This window comes from Chlorocebus sabaeus, chromosome 17 (assembly GCF_047675955.1).
Source record: "Chlorocebus sabaeus isolate Y175 chromosome 17, mChlSab1.0.hap1, whole genome shotgun sequence".
Classification (NCBI taxonomy): Eukaryota; Metazoa; Chordata; class Mammalia; order Primates; family Cercopithecidae; genus Chlorocebus; species Chlorocebus sabaeus.
In genome coordinates, this window is record NC_132920.1 from 59,917,294 (window position 1) to 59,941,203 (window position 23,910).

Genomic DNA, 23,910 nt, shown 5'->3' on the forward strand with positions numbered 1-23,910 from the left:
CTCTACCCATCTATCCATCCTTGCTTTAATATAGCTTCCTGGGCCTCAGCTGGTTTAAAGAGATTCATCCCATTTCCTTGAGCTTTCTTCTTTGATCAACACTTGCATTCTCCATCCTTAACTGGTTTCTTAGTTCTAACTTGCCCTATGGCTAACCATACCCAGATTTGCCAATACACTGAGAGAAGATGGCCTTTTACATTCCTTTTCATTTTGATTACGAGTTTATTGACAGCGCTTTCCCTCGTAGATATATAATAAGTGTATTTTTTTTAATGTTTTGTAAAAAATATTTTATTATTAGCCCACCGATCAATTTGGAAAGATGAAATTTGCTGTTATTCCCATCACTGATTTTGAAGTCCCGAGCCAAAGCCCAGCGAAAAAAGCAGGTTAAGTGATGAACCGATTAACCGAACTGCGAGGAGCAGCTGAGGACAGAGGGCGGGCCGGGTCATTCTTTTTTTTCCCCACACTCTCACTTTCTCTTCTCTCCACGATTATTGACCGCCCCGGGGGCCTGATCACAAACCCTGCTTGGCCAGGGAGGCAGACACCTCGTCGGCTAGCATGGCGAGCTGGGGCGAGTCTACTATGTCGATGCTGCCAGTGGAGGAGACATTGCTGAGGTGCCGTGGAGACCTGTCCCCAGACACCACTGGCGACTTGTTCACGATTTCCACCCCGTGGTCTGTCTTGGCTTTGGCGTTCTCGCGGAAGGTCAGCTTGTGGGTTTCAATCTTTTTATTTCCTCCGCCAGGGACATGAGTGATATTGTCCAGGGACCCGATCTTCGACTGGACTCTGTCCTTGAAGTCCAGCTTCTCAGATTTTACTTCCACCTGGCCACCTCCTGGTTTATGATGGATGTTGCCTAATGAGCCACACTTGAAGGTCACCTTGCTTAGGTCAACTGATTTGTAGACTATTTGCACCTTCCCGCCTCCCGGCTGATGCTTCAGGTTCTCAGTGGAGCCGATCTTGGACTTGACGTTCTTCAGGTCTGGCATGGGCACGGGGGCGGTCTGCAGGCGGCTGTTGGCGATTTGGGTGGAGTACGGACCACCGCCACCTTCTTGGGCTCCCGGGCTGGAGGGGTTGGAAGGGACGGGATGGGGAGCGGCTGCCAGGAGTGCCCGGGGAGCCGGGGCTGCTGTAGCCGCTGCGATCCCCTGATTTTGGAGGTTCACCAGAACTGGGTGGTGTCTTTGGGGCAGGCAGGGTTTTTGCTGGAATCCTGGTGGCGTTGGCCTGGCCCTTCTGGCCTGGAGGGGCCGCTCCCCTGGGTGTGGCGATCTTTGTTTTACTATCAGCCCCCTTGGCTTTTTTGTCATCGCTTCCAGTTCTGTCTTTGCTTTTACTGATCTAGTGAGCTTCGGTCACGTGACCAGCAGCTTCATCTTTCAGGCTGGGGGTGTCTCCAATGCCTGCTTCTTCAGCTTTCAGGCCAGCGTCCGTGTCACCCTCTTGGTCTTGGAGCATGGTGTAGCCCTCTTGATCTTTCCTGTCCCCCAACCCGTACATCCCAGCGTGATCTTCCGTCACATTGAACTCCTAGCAGGGCTCAGCCATCCTGGTTCAAGGCTCGCCTGATAGTTGACAGAGGCGAGGACGGGAGAGGACAGCGGAGGAGGAGAAGGTGGCTGTGGTGGCGGTGGCAGAAGGTGGGCGGTGGCAGCAGCGCTGCTGTTGGTGCCGGAGCTGGTGGGTGGCCATAAGTGTATTTTTCTAAATGACCTTCATAGGGATAGGAAAATAACTTGATAAAATGTGTAATGTAGCTGATCATTTGTTTTTTAAAAATTTTAATGTTGCTTCAAGGTGATAAGAAAGAGAAATGATTGGTAACAGGTAAGAGGGGAACTCCACTTAAGATGATTTGTTAAGTAAATTATCTAAAATATATGACTCAGCACATTCATTATATTTAGACCCAAATTTTGATAGTATAAAAGTACAAAGTTAATGGAGATATTGGTGAATGATAACCAGTTATTTCATTAATATATGATATTAGGCCAGGCATGGTGACTCATACCTATAACACCACGACTTGTGTCAAAAAACTATTTAGAAATATTATTTAGCAAATAGATATGTTGATGTTGTTAGGAGCTAGGATTTTCAGTGAGAGAGAAAAATGCATTATAAAATCAGAGGATCTCTTGAGCCTAGGAGTTCAAGGCTGCAGTGAGCCTTGATAGCATCACAGAACTCCAGTCTCTGTGACAAAGCGAGATCCTGTCATACACACACAAAAATTTATATATATATATATGTGATATTAACATAGTGTATAATGGGATAGATATTTCAAAAAGAAATGATCTCATTTTTTCACATTATAATTTATTAGATTAATATTTGAGAATTGAATCGATCCTGATTTTGATGCATAAGCATTGATTCTTGGATCAGAATCACATATTACATTTTGTGAATTTAAAAAATTGGTCTAAAAGTTATTAATGTTGTAGAATACATTTACTTAAAGCAAAGCATAATAATCTCATTTTGCTCTCAACTTTCAAGATGAATAGAAAGTTCCACATTAATAAAAAAAAAGTGAAATAGAAAACAGTTGACATGACTTATAGTCCTCCTAAAATAGAACTTTTAATTGATTTTACTCCTCTCTAGGCTTAACTCTGAACTTGTGGTTTGTTTTTTGTTTGTTTGTTTGTTTTTTGAGACTGAGTCTTGCTCTGTCACCCAGACTGGAGTGCAATGGCACGATCTCAGCTCACTGAAACCTCCACCTCCTCGGTTCAAGCAGTTCTCCTGCCTCAGCCTCCGGAATAGCTGGGGTTGCAGGCACTTGCCACCATGCCTGGCTAATTTTTGTATATTTAGCAGAGATAGAGTTTCACCATGTTGGCAAGGCTAGTCTTGAACTCCTGACCTAAGGTAATCCGCCTGCCTCGGCCTCCCAAAGTGCTGGGATTACAGGTGTGAGCTACCATGCCAGGCCTGTTTTTTTAATAAATATGGGGGAAGGCACATAATTATTGGGGGGACAAGTAGTAACACAATAATAACCAAGAAGAAAATGTTCTTGTGCAAATTTTCAGATAGTTCTGCCTGTGCCTACAGGCTTTTTATTGACAATTGATTGGGATAAGTGACACTGTGGAGCAGGTGAAGATTGCCTTCCACTTTACCCAGCCTCTTATTTCTGTACCATTACCTCTGTGCTATAGTCTTCTTTGTGAACACATCAAGATGAAAGTAAGCCAGCCACACTGTTAAATTTCCGATAAGACAAAGGCTGGGTCATTTAGCACTTGGTTCTCTTGCCAGGTCAGGAGCAACAAAGAGACTCTGGTACAGATGATGAAGCTAACATGTGGAGCCAGTGATACCAGCAATACTAGGGGTATTGATCCAGTAATACAGATACAAGCATGCCTGAAGAAAATAGCAAAAAAATAAACCCCTTTGCCACTGGAAATAGAGTGTGATCAGTGGTAGGATGGATCATGTCAGAACATGGAAATTAGAAATACAAGCCATATCCAATAGAACAGTAATAATCCAGTAAACAAATAGTGTAGATCAGGTACATTGTCAGTATCAGATGTCTGTAGGGAGATAACAGGTGGAAGTACTGGCAACGGAACGAATCTACTGACTGGCAGCAAATAGACACACAGGCAGTCAGGAGGTATGAGGAGCCCTGCTATGTTGTATCAGCCAGAGTTCCAGCAAGAAATAGATGGTCCACTAAAATTTGGATGATTTGGAAAGGCTTTAACTAAGGGACTATTTAAGAAAGTGTGGTCTGGGTGTAGGGAAACCATGAGAGATCATGCTGTACCTCAGGGCTAGTCATAGTGGAAATGTTACCAGTCTGGACCAAAGGGAGAGGTAAGGCATGGTTATTGCAACCTGAAAGGAGAGGGGCACATGAAATCTGAAGTGACCCCACAGGGTGGGAGCCAGGAGGATAAATTCTCCTGACTCACTGTCCTCCCTCCCTCTGATCTCATGCCTGGACACTCATTGGCTGAACTCAGCAGGAAAGAGAGTGAGGGAGCCCAAACAGGTCGAACTCCAGAGTCAGAGAGTGACATAGAGACAGCCAAGGAAAGGATCTGGAGGGCCAAAGAAAGGATCTCCTTCTCTAGCATTTAACCAGGACTATAGCCTAATAAACACTAATGAGCAAGCCAAGACTCCAGTCTCTGTGGGAATGGTACTACAGGGCAGAAACTTAGGCAAGGAGGGCCCTGTAAGGGACTACTTGAAGCGAAAAAAGCAAAAATCTCATTGGAATTGACAACCTGTTACAAAGCTGACTTGATGATTAGTTTCTAAGTTCTGGCTTGAGCCCTTCTTGGCCTGCTTATGGATTACCAACTAGGAGTGGTTTCCAGGTTCCACTGGGGACCTCAGCTCCCTCATCTGTAAAGTGTGGATAATACTTGTTGCTACCCCAGAGGGTGTCTGTGAGGATTAAATGAGTTAGTACAGGTTAAATGCATAGATTAGCACCTTATACATACTGAATACTCAGTAAATGTTAGCTATGTTTTTATTCTTATTAAGTGAAAGAGGCAGGATTGGAGAGATCCGAGGATGTCATATAGGGCAGTATAGGGAACTAAATTAATTTCTTTTCTAGATAAGGTTACCCATATGAAAACACATTATATCACTGCTTATTCATTCAATTAGCTTCAGTAAAAGTACATCCACAAACTCCAGAAAGATAAGAATGTTTTCCTTTTTTTTTTTTTTTTTTTTTGAGACAGAGTCTCGCTTTGTCGCCCAGGCTGGAGTGCAGTGGCCCGATCTCAGCTCACTGCAAGCTCCGCCTCCCGGGTTCACGCCATTCTCCTGCCTCAGCCTCCAAGTAGCTGGGACTACAGGCGCCCGCCACCTCGCCCGGCTAATTTTTTGTATTTTTAGTAGAGACGGGGTTTCACCGTGTTAGCCAGGATGGTCTCAATCTCCCGACCTCGTGATCCACCCGCCTCGGCCTCCCAAAGTGCTGGGATTACAGGCGTGAGCCATCGCGCCCGGCCAAGAATGTTTTTCTTTCCTTTCCCATCATGGAAAATATAAAATGATTCAGGTCTATAGCCCCTCAAGCATAATGTTTCTTTTCTATTCTTTCTTTTTTTTTTTTTTTTTTTTTTTTTTGAGACAGGGTCTCACTCTGTCACCCAGGCTGGAGTGCAGCAGAAGGAACAAAGCTCACTGCAGCCTCAAACTCTTGGGCTCTCGTGATCCTCCCACCTCAGCCTCCCCAGTAGCTGGGACTGTAGGTGTGGCCCACCATGCCTGGCTAATTTTTTTTTTTATTTTTGTAGAAATGGATTCTCACCATGTTGCTCAGGCTGATCTTAAATTCCTGGGCTCAAGCAATCCTCCCGTCTTAGCTTCCCAAAACACTGGGATTACAGGTGTGAGCCACTGCACTTGGCCCAAATGTAATGTTACTTACCCTCCTGCATAATCTCTAATCCAGTCCAAGTTATGCCATAATAGTTTGGCAGCATCATCGAACCATCCCAAAGCATATTAACCATCTTTTTACTCATGATATTGCCAGAACAACTTGGAAATTGAAAATATTTATGTTATTTGAAAATGAGGGAAGTGGCCAGGCCTGTAATCCCAGCACTTTGGGAGGCCGAAGTGGGCGGATCACAAGGTCAGGAGCTTGAGACCATCCTGGCTAACACGGTGAAACCCTGTCTCTACTAAAAATATAAAAAATTAGCCAGGCGTGGTGGCAGGTGCCTGTAGTCCCAGCTACTTGGGAGGCTGAGGCAGGAGAATTACTCGAACCCGGGAGGCAGAGGTTGTGTGAGCCGGGATCGTGCCACTGCACTCCAGCCTGGGCGACAGAATGAGACTCCGTCTCAAAAAAAAAAAAAAAAAAAAAAAAAAAACCAAGGAAAAAAAAAACAAAAATGAAGGAAGTAAAAACAGATAGTAAGTTGAAATGCTGCCTAATGGACATTAGTAAAACCCAGTAGTTTTCCCTCTAGAAATCAGAACGCTTTGGTGAGAAAGCCATTCATGCATTTGTTTTGTTCAGCAGAGTGCTGTCTCAGGGTTGGAGTGCGCAGAATACAGCCAATAATTTACAGTCAGTTCAATCTTGATTTGTCTTTCTCTAGAATATATATAACTAAAAATACATAATATAGACATCTCCTTCCTCCATGCCCCATCTTGCTAAGCAGCTGGACTGAAACTAGTAGTCCATTTTATAGAAATCATTAAGCCAGTTACTGACTATTTAGAATTATGTTGGCACTAGTTTCCTGCCATTTTTAATTCATTTAACAGGGAGTCTTCAGTTCCTATTCTGACCTGAGTACTACAAGGGTTCTTTTATGTCTATACCTTTCAAAACTGATGTATGTATACAGCAATCCAAAACTTTTGAAACCTATGAAAGGGTACTTAGGTTTTATTGTAGTGCTGTACTTGCCTTTCAAAATGTTTAATTGAATCCCTAATGGAGGACTTAACATTTAAATACAAAGGCAGATGAGACACCTGTATTATATTTTGATATTAATTTAGTTTCCTTAGGTTTGGTGACTTTTTTTTTAGAGTTTCAGAGGTGGCTTTTGAATTCCTGCATTAGGTATATCATTGATTTGTTAAAATTAAACATAAACGCATTGAGAATTTATGTTTTGATTTGCTTCCATTAATTACAAAAATTCCCCTTTTGCTAGATTTCAATGCTGAGACACTGTGTTTTTCATAATTTGGATGTTGCTTAGGACATTGTTTTTCGAACTATGGATTTTAATCCATTAATGGGTTATGAAATCAGTTTAATGTGCTATGACCAGCCCCTTTTTTAAATGAAATAAAATAGAGCAGACAGAATAGAAACTGAGAGCGTGCATTGCATGCAGTAAGGGAAATATGTTTCTTAAAATTTTGTTTTAGTTGTGTGTGTGTGTGTGTGTGTGTGTGTGTTTTCTAGATCAAAATGTATTTTTTACTGTAACAGTCAAAAAAAAATTTAAAGCCATTGGCTTATATATTATTCCTCCAACCACTTTTTCTTTTTCTTTTTTTGAGACAGAGTCTCACTCTGTCATGCAGGCTGGAGTGCAGTGGCATGATCTCAGCTCGCCACAACCTCCGCCTCCCAGGTTCAAGCGATTCTCGTGCCTTAGCCTTCCCAGTAGCTGGGATTACAGGTACACGCCACCATGCCCGGCTAATTTTTGTTTCACCATGTTGGCTGGGCTTGTTGCAAACTCCCAAACTCAGGTGATCTGCCCACCTTGGCCTCCCAAAGTTCTAGGATTACAGGTGTGAACAACCGCGCCCTGCCCCAATCACATATTGTTAAGTGTTATCATGGATGTGTTCACGTTTCATCTCATCTCCTGCAACTATCTAAAAAATTAATAAGATGTGTTCTTTTAATAAACAAATAAATTGGGAGCAGATAGCCACATAGTGAATTTTTTTACTACCTATCAGAAACTGGTAGTATTTAATACCTAGCCATATTCATAATATTCTTTCTGAATTTGCTAATTGGCAGCTAACATAAACATTAAATCACCTGTTTATGGAATTTATAACATAATATTGACCTGAAATCTACTGGAAAGTAGACATTCTAAATAAGGTCTGATATGTCTATATCTGGTTGGTCTTGAGTGAACTGTGTGTTTGTGAAGAAACTTGAGGATTTGCTCTTTAATCAAATCATATCTTCAGGAGAAAAGTTTAATATTAATACAACTAGGGATAATATAAAAACTATGTTTTTGTAAACTAATTTGTTTTTGTCCAAGTTTTTTCTTGTGGTAAAACACACATCACATAAAATTTACCATCTTAATCATTTTAACTGTTTGGTTCAGTGACCTTAAGTACCTTCATGTTATCGTGCAACCATCACTGCCATCCATCTCCAAGATACTTTTCATCTTACAAAACTGAACTTCTATGCTCATTAAGCAATAATTCCTATTCCCTCACTTCCCCCAGCCCCTGGCAACCACCATTCTACTTTCTGTCTCTATGAATATGACTATTCTGGTACCTCATGTAAGTGGAATCATACAATGTTTGTATTTTTGGAACTGGCATATTTCACTTAGCATAATGTTCTCAAGGTAAATCCATGTTGTGGAACATCAGAATTTCCTTCCTTTTAAAGGTTGAATACTATTACACTATATGTTTGTGCCCATTTTGCTTATTTATTCATCGTTTGATGGACATGGATTGCTTGCCCCTTTTAGCTATTGTGAATAATGGTGCTATGAACATAGGTATGCAAGTATCTCTTCAAGACTATGCTTTAATTCTGTTTAATATATATCCAGAAGTGGAATTGCTGGATCATATGGTAATTTTATTTGTAATCTTTCTAGAAGGTTCTGTACTGTTTTCCAGCAGTGGCTGCACCATCTTACATTACCACCAGCAGTACACAAAGTTCCAGTTCCTCTATATCCTTACCACTACTTATGATTTTGGTTTTTTGTTTGTAGCCATCCTAATAGCTATGAGGTAGTTTCTCCTTGTAGTTTTGATTTGCATTTCCTAATGATTAGTGATACTGAGCACCTTTTCATGTGATATCAGCCATTTGTATATCTTCTATGGAAAAAATCTATTCAATAAAGTCCTTTACCCATTTTGAATCATTTTTTTTTTGTTAAATTTTAAGAATTCTGTGCATTCTGGATATTAATCTCTTATTAAATACATGATTTGAAAACATTTTCTCATATTCTATGGGTTGCCTTTTTAACTCTGTTAATAGTGACTTTTGATGCATAAAACTTTAATTTGCATGAAGTCCAATATTCCTATTTTTTTGTTTTATTGCCTATGCCCTTTGGTATCATAGCCAAGAAATCTTTGAAAAATCCAGTTGCATAAAGCTTTTGCCATATGTTTGTTTTCTTTTTACTTTTCTTTTCCTTCTTTTTTTTTTTTTTTTTTTTTTTTGACAGGGTCTTATTTTGTCGCCCAGGCTGGAGTGTAGTAACATGATTTCAGCTCACCGCAACCTCCCCTTCCTAGGTTCAAGCAATTCTCCTGCCTTAGCTTCCTGAGTAGCTGAAACTAAAGCCATGTGCCACCAGGCCTGACTAATTTTTGTATTTTTAGTAGAGATGGAGTTTCCCCACTTTGGCCAGGCTGGTCTCGAACCTCTGAGCTCAAGTGGTCCACCTGTCTCGGCCTCCCAAAGTGCTGAGATTACGGGTGTGAGCCACCATGCCCAGCCACCATATGTTTCCTTATAAGAATTTTGTAGCTAATTTGTTTTTAATGATTTTGCAAGCCTAAATTAATTTTTAGCAGGAATTAATAAAGTTTAAAGTAACAAAGTGTAACTCTTGAAAACTAATTATGTACTTTAAAAGGAAAAAGGATTGAAAGGAAGACTTTTACACTTTTATTTCATACACTGTCTATGTGTGATCTTTCACTTTTATAATGAGCATTACTGCCTTTCAGATAAAAAGAAGATGTGTTTCTCAATTATGTCACTTTCTACAGTATTCTAAGCACTTAAGTTCTCAGTAGAAAACTGAAACCTCATTTTCCAATAGAAATGTATTAGTAAGCTCAGGCTGCCATAACAAACACCATAGACTGGGTGGCTCAAACAACAAAAATTTGTTTCTCACAATTCCATTAGTTAGAAAGTACAAGAACAGGCCCAGCAAGGTTCAGTTGCTGGTGAAGGCTCTATTTTTGGCTTACAGGTGGCATCCTTCTTGCTGTGACCTCACATGACAAAGAAAGAGATGTGATAGTATTAGTGGCCCTATAAGATAGATGTATCTCTCCCTCTCTTCATCTTCTTATAGGGCCACTAATCCTATCCCATTAGGGCCCCAACCTTACAATCTCAATTAATCTTAATTGCCTGCTAAATATCCTATCCCTAAACACAGTCACATTGGCGGTTAAGGCTTCAACATATGAATTTGGAGGATGGCGAGGCACAATTATCCACAGGAAAAATATTTTATTTCTTCTGAACAGGGAAACTTGGGTGGTTGAGAAGAGGAGGAATCATATAAAAGACTTGGGGTTACCATATAGTTTTACTGTTAAAATTGACTTTCCAGTGGAGCATTGATCTACTGTACAAAGGAAGGAAAACTAAAGAACAATCAGAAGGCCTCTGTTGCCCTGGATTTACTGAATGTGTGGTGATGAAGCATTTGGCAAAACATAAACCAAAAGGGAGACAGTGGGATATACGTTGAGAGAACCCTTCCTGAAGTAAACAATCTTTTCTTTTGACTGTGGAAAAAAGAGCTCTCCACCCATTCTGAATTATCGGCAACCCCAGTGAAGTAAGATTCTGGCATCTGTTACCATCACTAAATAGTACTTAACAGGTCCATATCAGTTAAACCTGGTGAAATTTAGTTTTATCAAATAATGATTCTGTTGTAGGAACTTAGAGGGTGCATATTTTGTCTCTCAAGTACAAGTAGTGCCCCCTTATCCACGGAGGATTCATTCTAAGACCCCAGTGGATGCCTGAAATGGTGGGTTGTACCAAACTCTGTATATACTATGTTTTTTCTATACATACCTATGATAATGTTTAATTTATTAATTAGGCACAGTAAGACATTAATAACAATAACTAATAGTAATATAGAACAATTATAATGATATGCTGTAATAAAAGCTAGGTGAATGTGGTCTTCCTGTCTCTCAAAATATCTTACTGTACTAAGTATGGTAATGATGTGAGATGATAACAGAGAAGGCTACTCTAGTATATACAGTGTAGATATGCTGGACAAAGGGACAACTCACATGCTGGGTAAGTGGTATGGCACAAGATCTCATTATACTACTCAGTATGGCATTCATTTTAAACTTACAATTTTTTTCTTTTCTTGAGACAGGGTCTCATTCTGTCACCCAGGCTGGAGTGCAGTGGCACAATTAGGGCTCTCCACAGTCTCAGCTTCCCAGCTCAGGTGATCCTCCCACCTCAGCCTCCTGACTAGCTGGGACTACAGGCACACCTCCATGCCCAGCTAGCTTTTTGTATTTTTTGTAGAGATGTGGTTTTGCCAAGATCAGTTGTCCAGACTGATCTTGTACTCCTGGTCTCAAGTGATCCTCCCACCTCAACCTCCCAAAGTGCTGAGATTACAAGCATAAGTCACTGCACCCGGCCTAAACTTGTAGATTATTTATTTCTGGAATTTCCCATTTAGTGTTTTCAGACTGTAGTTCACTGGAGGTAACTGAAACTGAGGAAAGCAAAACTGTTAGTAAGGGGAGAGTAGAGTACTGTTTTTAATTTGTCAGTAATATTTGCAGTAATGTAAGGCAATGGAGGAAAAGGAATTAAAACAAATGGCCTGCCCCCCAGAGAAAGAAATGAAGATGAAATAAAAGAAGGCAGGTGATACCATCTAAATTCCTTTTAAATATGATAAATATATGGATCTCTAGGTCAGGTTTTCACAAATTATGGTTCATCTGCCTGCTCTCTATTATGGTACAGCCTTAAGGTAAGAATGTTTTTTACAGATTTAAGAAGTTTTTAAAAATCAACATAACATTTTATTATATATAAAATTATATAAACTTGAAGTATCAGTGTTCATAAACATTGCCACACTCGGATGTGGATGTTCCACAATTGGAACATCGCCACACTTAATGTGTTTATGTATTGCCTATGCTTGTTTTCATACTATGAGAGTAGAGTTAAGTAGTAGTGACAGAAACCATATGGGACAACTTCATTGCTTTAAAGTACTGCTAAGTGGACCACAAATCATAGTGATTCAGCTTTAATAACTGACAACATTTTGAGTAGCATGCATATTGTCATGCCATGGCATTTTATTTTATTTTTAATTAGAAAAATTATTTCTGCTCCTCTCATATATCTTAGTGTTCAGGAAACAGTTTATATACATATCTCAAGTAATCTACCATCACCTACTCTATTTAAAGACAAAGCAGGCCGGGCACAGTGGCTCACACCTATAATCCCAGCACTTTGGGAGGCCAAGGCAGGCAGATCACCTGAGGTCACGAGTTCAAGACCAGCCTGGCCAACCTGGTGAAACCCCATCTCTACAAAAATACAAAAATTACCCAGGCATGATGGCGGGCACCTGTAATCCCAGCTACTTGGGAGGCTGAGGTGGGAGAATCACTTGAACCTGGCAGGTGGAGGTTGCAGTGAGCTGAGATCAAGCCATTACATTCCAGCCTGGGCAACAAGAGCGAAACTCTGTCTCAAAAAAATAATAACAAAATCAAATTAAAAAATAAAGGCAAAGCACCTTAGGTAAAGCTGATCAGCTGTCCAGAGTTCTCAGCCTATGGAAACTTCCTTCCTGATTTTATGTTAATTTCTGAAAATCAGAAATGTCATCTCTAAAAAATGTTAAGGGGGTTGTAAAAAATAATCACTTTATTCAATATTATAATTGTAGATATGGAGTATATTATCTTTTAGAAAATGGAAAACTAAGAAGAAAATGTTTCTCAACATTGTTGGTATGTCAATAGGTCAGCAGGAAAAAAAATACTGTGATAAACTTGTCTCTTTGATACCAAGAGGAAATTCTAGTCCAAGCTTCAATATACTTCCTGTTTCTTCACAAAGTATTTCTTTTACTGCTGCTCTTCATTCTTTTCCACATTTCATATTAGAGGACTGGTACAGCCTTTAAAACTTCATTGACAGGAGCAAATCCAGTATCCACCGATTTCTTCTCAAAAGCAGTCTAATCCATCAGATAGCCCAGCAATTTCCTTCTCATGAATACTCTAGCCATGAAAATACTCAATAGGACACAGAAGAATTTAATGAATAGAAGAAGAAATCTATTGAGTTTTGGGATATTTGGTGCATTCAATTGTTCCAGGATTATGAAACCTAAACCTCCCATTGTAAGCAGAAAGCTGGATGCAAGTCCTTCCATAATATATTGTCCATTTACTCTGTAGGCCAAGAAAGCTACTGGCCTCTAATGCCTGTGTTCATCAGTCATAGAGCTAACACTTGCAGGTTCAACAATAACATCATAAATTATTCCTCCAGTGGTAAGGAAGTAAGACATCACCACCAGAGCATACACAGACATGGCCAATAACATGTGCAGTCAGGGCGGCTTCTTCAGCTTCAGGTTAGGACATTCAGGGACATTCAAGCACTAAAAACAGGACACAACACAAAGTCTCCATGTTGGTGACAGCAAGGGCCATTCTTGGCCTCAAGACCCACACACTACCTGGAAACAATTTTTAAATTTATTTTTTATTATCAGTGCATGCCAATCATGCCAAACAAGAAAAAAATATAAAATTAGCATTAATGCTTTTAAGGCAGAGTGGAGCGTAGATTATTTTGTTATAAAATTAGGTGGCAAAGGATTGTGGGGTTTGTTTGTTTGAGACAGAGTCTTGCTGTGTCACCAAGGCTGGAGTGTGGTGTCTCAATCTTGGCTCACTGCAACCTCTGCCTCCTGGGTTCAAGCAATTCTCCTGCCTCAGCCTCCTGAGTAGCTGGGATTACAGGTGCACATCACCACACCCAACTAATTTTTGTGTTTTTAGTACAGATGGGATTTCACCATGTTAGCCAGGCTGGCCTCGAATTACTGGCCTTAAGTGATCCACCTGCCTCAGCTTCCCAAAGTGCTGGGATTACAGGCATGCACATTGCAACTGGCAGATTGTTTTTATTATACAATAATATTATAGTTGTGCTGAAAGAAAATCATATATGTTTACATTAGCCAACTAAACACTCATCACAATATTTGCAACTCACAGGAAAATAGCAGTCAGAAAAATTAGGAAATTTAAAATGGAATATCTCATATTTCATCACAGCAGAATTTCTTCACAAAAATTAAAAAATGAAAATTAGTGCAACCAAAATAAATTTCTTATGGCTCATTTGTTAACCAAGAAGGAAAACCATTTACAGATAGTGAAATTATAATAATTGAATTATACTTGACTGCAGTAGTTTACAACTTTTAGCCTTTCAGCAAAGATAGTTGCTCAAGGGTTGGGGACATTGAGAGCAGCACAATAATCAATTAAATAACAAGCAAGTGACTATCAGTTTTTATTGGTTCTTAATGAGTCAACAGGTTACTGCTAAGTTGTTTTTAATTTGAGAAACAAATGCTGAGTTTAGAGGGACTAACAAATTAGTCTCTATAAATAGCCTTTGTGAAAAAAACTGTGGGCAAAAATAGTTTCAAAGAAACTGAGAAAACGCTAATTGAGTACAACCTGAGGTGGAATCTACTAAGATGTGTTACAAATATATGTAGATCAGAAAAATAATTAGACAAATTTATAGAACTCATGAAAACGTAAAGTGTTTAAAGCCTATGGTTCATTTTATTAGTCATTAGCAGGTGCTTTGCAGAAAATATTTGAACCATTATGTGTATTTTTTAAAAATAGCTTTATTGAAATAACATTCACAAACCAAGCAATTGACCCATTTAAAGTGTATGATTCAGCCAGACACAATGGATCATGTAATCGAAGCATTTGGAAGGCCAAGGCAGGAAGGTCACTTGAAGCCAGGAGTTTGAAATCAACCTAGACAATATAGTGAGACCCCATCTCTACAAAAAATAAAAAAATCAGCTGGGCATAGTGGCACACACCTGTAGTCCCAGCTATTAGGGAAACCAAGATGGGAGAATCACTTGAGCCCAGGAGGTCAAGGCTACAGTTCAGCCTGAGTGACAGAGCAAGACCCTATCTCAAAAGCAAAAAAAAAGGTGTACAATTCAGCCAAGTATGGTGCCTCATACCTGTAATCCTAATGCTTTGGAAGGACAAAGCAGAAGGATCACTTGAGGCCAGGAGTTCAAGACCAGCCTGGGCAACATATTGAGACCCTGTCTCTACAAAAAAAAAAAAAAAAAAAAAAAACTAAAAATTAGCCAGGTGTCATGGTGCATGGCTGTAGTCCCAGCTACTCTGGAGGCTGAGGCAAGAAGATCCCTTGAGCCCAGGAGTTCAAGACTGCAGTGACTTAGGATCATGCCACTGTACTTCAGCCTGGGTGAGAGAGCAAGACCTTGTCTGAAATAAAATAAAATATACAATTAAATGTGGAGGGTTTTTTTGTATGCCCACAGTATTTTGCAACCATTGCCACAATTCCATTTTTAAAACATTTTTCCCTCTAAAAGAAACCTTCTACCAATTTCCTCTCCCCAACCTACTCCTCACCCCTAAGAAATCATTTATCTACTTTCTGCCTCGATAAATTTGACTACCCTTCTTCTTCAAGATTGTTTTGGCCATTCTAAATCTCTTACATTTACATACAAATTTTAAGATCACCTCGGCAATTTCTGAAAATATCATATATTATTGAACCATTGTCAACAGTGAACATTCGTTCTTGTGGACTTGGCTATCATCAGTTCCATGAATTTTTTCATGGAACTTCAAATAGAAGTTGAATATTCTGACTTGCCGTATTATTACCCAGCATTTTGACAGCTTAGCAGTGGCAAAGTTTTACTGCAAATATTTGCACTGGGGCCACGACTGAATTTTTTGTGAATGAAACTGTTGTTCCATACATCTATGGAGCACTGAATGGCTTTTGAAATAAGCTTTTGCTGTGAACTTAATAATGTTTCTTAACTGAATTGATTCAGAAATTATAAGACAAAATTATATACAAGACAAGCACTTATAGCAAAACTTAAACTGAAGTAAAGTCATTTTAACAACAACTAATTTATGATGCACAAGTCAAACTGCTTTGTATACTTCCCCTGTTGTCAAAAGTTAAAATGTGATACCTTCATCCCCACTCAGATTTGCAATAGATATATTTTCAAGTTCAAATTACAGTTCCAGCACTGACTTTCAGATCTCAATGCAAATGCAAGATAAATTTCTATATTTCAAAATCCATTTTATTGTGCAATTTGAGGTGCTTCCACCTAACCTTTTATTGGGAATAATTAGTTTTCAAGTATGACATGCTAAAAGGCAAATATCAAGAGAAGAATCTAATAAAACTCTATGAAAGTCTTCTAAGAAATTAATATGCTCCACTAAAATTATAAGCTCATTTTGGGATGTATGGAGTTTTTTGGTGATGGTTACGCAATATGATAAACATACTAAAAATCATTGTACACTTTAAATGGATGTACACACTTTCAAATGATTAAAACAGTGAATTTATATGTTGTGTAAATTTTATCTCAATTAAGAAAATTATAAATTCATGGATTAATATCAATATATGCCAGTACCTATCAATGTGAAAGACATTTTCAAAGAGGAGATATGTAAAATCTCATTACAGGTCAGATGGGCATTTGCAACTGATTTTGGTGATAGGGAACACTAACTCTGAACCCCAATTAAGCAAGATGGTTTTTGTTAATTCCATTCTTTTCACTAGAAAACTTGGCTTACAAAAAGTTGTGGTCAGTTATTAGATTTTGAATTTTGTGAAAATTTGTCTTCTCTCTTGCTATGTAAATACCTGTATAATATCCTACATTTGGCCTATTGGCTTGCAGTGCCTAAAAAATTTACTGTCTATCCCTTTGCAGAAAAAATTTGTCAACCCTGTTCTCACAAATAGACTTATGTATTTACTAGGAGGACAGTTTGTATCTATGGAATGCTGTTAACAGTATATCCTTGGTTATGGATTGCTTATTGCAAACATACCTAGAATCTGGATTTATAACTTCCTAGAGAATACCATGCAAGCTACACAGTTCTGAAATATAAAATGGAGATATATCACAACTTAAACATTCTCCACTGTGTGAGGTAACCCTTTAAATTAATTTGGAGGCCTCACCTTATTGTTCTGGACCACAGAGTGCATGATGTGAGAAGGAAGGAGCCCTAGGAAGCCAGCAGGGCTTCCCTGGATCTCTTCCTACTTTGCCTATGCCTCTTGTTTGCTTTTTATCTTGCTTTTGTGGGTTCTTTTGTTTTTTTCTTTTTTGGAGACAGACTCCCTCTGTCTCCTGGGCTGGCGTGCAGTGGCATGATCTCAGCTCACTAAAATCTCCGACTCCCAGGTTCAAGCAATTCTCATGCCTCAGCCTCCAGAGTAGCTGGAACTAAAAGCGTGAGCCACCAAGTCCTGCTAATTTTTTGTATTTTAGTAGAGATGGGGTTTCACCATGTTGCCTAGGTTGGTCTTGAATTTCTGAGCTCAGGCAATCTGCCCACCTGGGACTCCCAAAGTGCTAGGGTTACAGGTGTGAGCCACTGCACGTGGCTTGATTGCTTCTATCTTTGAAATTATTAGTAAAGATTGATACTAGGCAAGCTGTCTGGTATTTGTGAGTCAGATTTGACAGTACAGTCCTGTGTTATCTCAAGCACTATTCAAGTGTTTGAAAGGCTAAAGTAAGTTTTTTCTTGTTTTTTGTTTGTTTGTTTTTGTTTTTTGTTTTGTTTCGTTTTTGAGACGGAGTCTCCCTCTGTCGCCCAGGCTGGAGTGCAGTGGCGCGATCTCGGCTCACTGCAAGCTCTGCCTCCTGGGTTCACGCCGTTCTCCTGCCTCAGCCTCCCAGGTAGCTGGGACTACAGGCGCCAGCCACCGTACCCAGCTAACTTTTTGTATTTTTAGTAGAGATGGGGTTTCACCATGTTAGCCAGGAAGGTCTCGATCTCCTCACTTCGTGATCCGCCCGCCTCGACCTCCGAAAGTGCTGGGTTTACAGGCATGAGCCACCGCGCCCGGCCAGGCTAAAGTAACTTTCCAAAGAAGAATTGCAACAAGCATTTTTGGCAAGACCATCCAAATATTTTATGCTTAGAGTAGATCATAATGACTTTCACTTAAAATAGGCAAAGAATTATGTTTTCTAAAATAGTGACTTAGTGTAATTTGGTAAGGAGCATATGTTACTTTCTGTTCAACAGTAAACATATTTCTTGAAGATATCTAAGCTCAGTCCTTTCTATAAAGTTTTATTATTTATAATTAAATACTTTTTCATGAAAACAAACCAATATACGCAAGTAGTAAGGATGCTAAGACCTAACATGCTGCATCATTTGTAAATAGCAAAAGTTAAATTTCATCATTTAACATCATTCACCACACCCAGCAACTTTTTTGTATTTTTTGTAGTGATAGGGTTTTGTCATGTTTCCCAGGCTGGTCTTGAACTCCTGGGATCAAGCAATCCTCCCACCTTGGCCTACCAAAGTGCTGGGATTACAGGTGTGAGTCACCACACCCAGCCTACTTTGTCAGATTTTGATAACTGATTATTCCTTAAAATCTTTGTGAAAGTACTATTGCCCTTGAGATTTTTTCCACTATTTTTTATGGCACAATTCTTCAGTTTGCACCAAGGAAAATCTTGCGTTTCAAGACTTACGAACTTTTAGGGGGAAAAAAAAAAGCCTTTTAAGAAATTCTTACTGATTTCCCTGGAATATTTTAGTCTTTGGTTCTTGTGATATCTATTATTAACGTCTTTTTCCTAAAGATATATAAGGTCAGTCCTCTGAGATACTGTTATTATAACTTTGTAATGTTTCTAGTTTTTTAGACTCCTCATAATATAACTTTGACAAGAAAAAAACTTATAAATATGAAAAAGTGTTACAATGTTTGATTTTGTAAATGACAACTCACTGCATATTACGTCATGAAAATACGAAAATCTTTGTGATGACGATGAAATTGGAAGACTTTTGCTTCAAATGAAAATGTGTATGAAATTCATCAGTGGAAGAAAGAATAGGAAACACTAATAAAAGTGGTTTATCTGAGTGGCTAGTACCATTATGAAACATACAGTTGTGAATATGTTATGTGTCATGTTTTTGTTTTTGTTTTTAAGGGAAAGCATTAACTTTTGAGCTACGTCCAGAATAGCATCATCTTCATGGGTATTCCCTACTCCTAGGATTTCAGAAAACCTTTGATAACTAATTGAGAAAATGCAGAAGATCTTGCAGACAGATGAAATTACCGATACACAAGCTGTTAGAAAAGGAAAGAGGAAAAGGACAGAGACAATGGACTCAGAAAATGCAAATAGTGACATGGATAAAGGACAGGTTGGTTTTTGTTACCTTGATTCAACTTTATTATCTAGCTCAATCATAATTTCATGATTTCTTTCATAATTTATTAGTGCTTCGCCCTCTTATTTCATTCTTTTCATTTCTTTGTTCAATGGAGAAAATATAATCTTATGTTCTTTTTCTTTTTAAAAATGTTTTGTAGAGAGGGTCTCCCTGTGTTGCCCAGGCTGATTTCAAATTCCTAGGCTTAAGTGATCCTCCCACCTCAGCCTCTCTAAGTGCTGGGATTACAAGTGTAAGCCCCTGCATCATCTTATGTTCTCTTTTTAATGTTGAACAGTTGAGTTAGAAATATACTCAACAATTTACCTGCTTGTTTTTCAAACTTTCCTTAATAGTCTGAGAAATTAAAAGATCAGCAAACAGTCAAAAAATATTTTTTCCTCCCCGCAAATACTGAAGAAGTTGGAATGCCTCATCTTTAAGACATACTGTTTTTTTTTCTTTTTAGACCCCAGTTTGTGGCCCGTCTTTATCACTGATTTGGTCAGGGCGCCTCTCCTATCTTTATTTATTGATTTGTTCCTTTTAAATATGAATTCCCCACTCCCATTCCCCACCTATACTTTGGACAACCAATCAATATGTTTCTTTCTGTATCTTTTTATTTGAGTGTTTTTGTAATACATATATTTGTGTATGTCTCTGTAATGTAGTGTTTTATTTCATATATTCTTATTTAAATAAATATTACATTCTTATGGTTTAAAATATTTTTTAAAGGTTAACAGTGAAAAGTCTCCCTCACATCCCTGTCTCCCACCTACCCTGTTCCTGCCGCCAGCCTCCCAATAAAAGTAATTATATTTATTGCTTTCTTGTTTGCCTTTCCAGTGCTTCTTCATTCAAATAAATCAAATGTGAATATACATTCTTATCCCTGTCTTTGGCACAAAACTAACCATATATAGTGTTTTATACTTTTCTTTTTTACTTAATATATTTTGAAGGTATTTCAATTATTATACACAGAGCTTTGTATTTTTTACAGCTCCATGTTATTGCACTGTGTGTATTCACTATCCTTTATTTAACTGATTCCCTATGATAAATATCAGTTGTTTCCAATCTTTTTCTCATTATTTAACACAAACCACACAACCCTGTGCCACCTTATGTGTACATCATTTGGTAGTACAGTAGTATTAAAATATAGACCTTAATCTGTTTCTGATTTTCAATCAGCACTGTTTTTTAAAAAATAAATTTTATCGTGTGTATTTCAGGTATACAACATCACATTATAGGAAACATATAGATAGTAAGCAAGTTACTATAGTGAAGCAAATTAACATATCCATCACTCACAGTTACTCATTTTTAAAATTTTTGTGACAAGAGCAGATAAAATCTACACACGTAGCATGAATCCCAAACACAATACAATTTTATTACCTATGGTCCTTGTGTGGTACATTAGATCTCTAAACCTGTTTGTTCTATGTATCTGCTACTTCGTATCCTCTGACTTACATCTCCTCATTTTCTCTACTCTAAGCCCCATCTGCCCTGGTAATGACTGTTTTGTTCTCTATCTCTGTATATTTGAAAGCTTTTTTTAGATTGCATATATAAGTGAGATCATGCAATAATTTTCTTTCTCTGTTTGGTTTACTTCGCCTAACATAACATCCTCCAGGGTTATCTACGTTGTGGCAAATAGCAAGATCTTGTTCTTTTTTAGGGCTCAATGATATTCCATTTATAAATATATTAATTCTACAGTTTCTTTATCCATTCATTCATTGATGGACACTTTGCTTGTTTCCACACAATTAGCACTGTTTTTAATACCTATCTATATTGCTATGCATACATCTGATCCATTGCTTCTAGCTGCTGCATAGCACCATGTTTTATTTATTCTTTCCTCAGTGATGAATACCTAGATTGCCTCCAGCATCTTGCTACCACAAACAATGACAAAGTAAATATCCTTACACATGTCCTTTTAAGAAACTTTGTGAGGCCAGATGCAGTGGCTCACACCTAAAATCCCAGCACTTTGGAAGACTGAGGCAGGAGGATCACTTGAGCCCAGGAGTTTGTGACCAGCCTGGGCAACACAGGGAGACCCTGGCTCTACCAGAAAATGTTTTAAATTAATCGGGTGCAATTGCTCACACCTGCAGTCCCAGCTACTTAGGAGGCTGAGGTGGGAGGATCTCTTGAGTCTAGGAGTTTGAGGCTGCAGTGAGCTGTGTTCCCATCACTGCACTTCGGGCTGGGTGACAGAGCCAGACCTTGTCTCAAAAAAAACAAAAGAAAAGAAAAAAAGAAAAAAAAAAAAAAAACTGTGTGACAATTTATCTGGGATAAATACATAGGAGGGTGATTTATACCTTATAAGTTATATGTTTATTTCTAGTTCATTTGACTGGATATTATAAAATTACTTTTCGAGAATGTTCACATCAGTGTACGTGCCCAGCATCAGTGTTTAAGAAGTTCCTAGCCGGGCGCAGTGGCTCACGCCTGTAATCCCAGCACTTTGGGAGGCCGAGGCGGGTGGATCACCTGAGGTCAGGAGTTCGAGACCAGCCTGACCAACATGGAGAAACCTCGTCTCTACTAAAAATACAAAATTAGCTGGGCGTGGTGGCGCATGCCTATAATTCCAGCTACTAGGGAGGCTGAGGAAGGAGAATTGCTTGAGCCTGGGAGGCGGAGGTTGTGGTGAGCCGAGATCGTGCCATTGCACTCCAGCCTGGGTAACAAGAGTGAAACTCCGCCTCAAAAAAAAAAAAGAAGTTCCTATATTTGTACTTCCCTACAACCATTAGTGTTAATATTCCAATTTCTAGTTTTTGCCAAATTGATGGCTGAAAATGATATCTCATTGTTTTAATCTGCTGATGCAGGTTTGGGGGAACTCAAGCATTGCTTGAGAGGTAAAAACAATCACAAGCTCTTGTAGGCCGGTATTGTGGCTTCTTTTGCAAAAACTTAATAGCTTTCTAAACCACTTATTTCTTTTTTGTTCCATTGAAATTCACTATAGCCAGAGATTTTATTTGATCATAGACTGTAAGCCTGAAAACTGTTCTCTTCAATTATGGCATCTGTGTTCAGCCTCTTTTCTCTCCAATTCATGATAGTTATCTAAACACCATACAAAACAAAAAGCCTGATGGTAACACCCTGCATGTGAAGCTTACCACTGGGCTGGATCCCATTATCTGGCAAGAACACAAAGAAAAGCTCTTGAGAAAGCCTTAAGGATACAGTCTTACCTCCTGCTATTTAGATATAAAAGTAATTGGCTTTTTCAAAACTTGAAGATTGAATATCACTGGACTCTCACTTAATTTAAATTGCGTGCTGCACTCAGAGAGCCTTCCATGTCTGCTTGCACACTGACCAGCACTGACAAGGAGTAGCTGATACATACCAGCATTCTTTTTCCAGGCTCAATAAGCTGGTGGTCTGCCTTCAAAGGTATTTCAGGTGACTGTTGTCCAAATATGCCCCAAGATCTAACAAGAATCAATGGCTATCAAGCATGCTATGCCTGCGAGCTTTTTGCCTACCACCTGACCTCTCAGTAATTCAAATATATTTCGGGTTTTAGGTATTCCTACTTCTGGGTACTAAATTTTGAACTAGTTATGATATATGTTGCAAAGGCTGTAAAATAGACCCAAATAACAGAATAGTGGCTTATACAGGATGAAGTTTATTTCCCTCTTACCTAATAGTAAGAGCAGTTTAGGGGTGCTATGGCAGCTTCACATGATGAGGGTCCCTCTTACTTTGTTGATCTACCTTCATCAACACACAGCCTCTATCTCTGGGTCTACCCTCCCCTCACTCTCCCATCATGCTTTCCCCTCTGCCAACAGAAGAAGGAGAATACAGGCAGAAGAAGGTGTGCTTGTTCTTTTAAGGTTATGAACAAGTCAGTGGTCCAAAACACTCCTGCTCATATCCTATTGGAGCGAACTTAGTCATAGTCACACTGAGCTGTGTGGGAGTCAGGGAAATGAAGCCTTTAGCTGACAACTATGAGCCCAGCTAAAACCTTTATTGTACTATAGAAGAATGGTAGAACAGACACCTGGAGATAGCTAGCAGTCTCTGCACTGTCCATTTTTCTATTAGGTTTTTGTTTTCTGTTCGTTTTCTCGGTTTATTCTGATAGATTTCCTGTTCTGTCAATTCTTATTGATTTGCACAAATACCTTATCTATTGTAGAAATTAGTCTCTTATGGTTTGAGATATTACAAATATATTCTCCCAATCTAATATGTGTCTGTTAACTTTATTTCCTTCCATTGATGCTTACAAATGGATTACTTTTGCCTGATGTCCTTTCCGTCTTGTAGCAACTTGCTAAAACTTGCTAACAAGAACATAGATTCTAATTACTACTAATAGAATTATGGTCTCAATAGGTCATCTTCAGTTTTTAAAATTTTCTTATTTCTATTTAATCAATACATAATTCTTTCTTTAGGATTTATACATTTAATATGAGTATATTAGCTATTTGCCTACTTATTATATTAGTAATGTTCATCAATATAAGGTGTATTACACATGTATATATATACAAACACACATATAACAATGACATATACAAACTTATACATATATTGGTACATTTATAAAACAAAGGTTGGGACCAGGTATGGTGGCTGGCACCTACAATCCGAGCTACTTGGGAGGCTGAGGCAGGAGGACTGCTTGAGCCCAGGAATTTGAGGCTGCAGTAAGCTAAAGTTGTGTCACTGCACTCCAGCCCAAGCAAAAGAGTAAGACCTGTTTCCAGAAAATAATAAATAAATAAATAAAGGTTGAATGTAAATGCTATAAATCATATA

At 38.8% G+C, this 23,910-nt stretch overlaps 1 protein-coding gene and 2 pseudogenes across 5 annotated transcripts in view; 1 reads left to right on the forward strand and 2 right to left on the reverse strand.

Annotated features, from left to right (window-relative positions):
- The window catches only part of BEND6 (BEN domain containing 6), a 75,688-nt gene that overhangs the window by 10,170 nt on the left and 41,608 nt on the right, over positions 1 to 23,910 (forward strand). For all 5 annotated transcript variants that reach the window (XR_012089198.1, XM_073006102.1, XM_008013657.3 and 2 more), the window contains one exon: positions 18,840 to 19,059. Coding sequence is in view for 4 of the 5 variants with exons in the window: in XM_073006102.1 (XP_072862203.1) it covers positions 18,940 to 19,059 (120 nt within the window). In the remaining variant the exon portion in view is untranslated. The remainder of the gene's footprint in view (positions 1 to 18,839; positions 19,060 to 23,910) is intronic.
- LOC103243981 (microtubule-associated protein tau-like) lies at positions 441 to 1,668 on the reverse strand (annotated as a pseudogene).
- LOC103243982 (oligosaccharyltransferase complex subunit OSTC pseudogene) lies at positions 12,566 to 13,245 on the reverse strand (annotated as a pseudogene).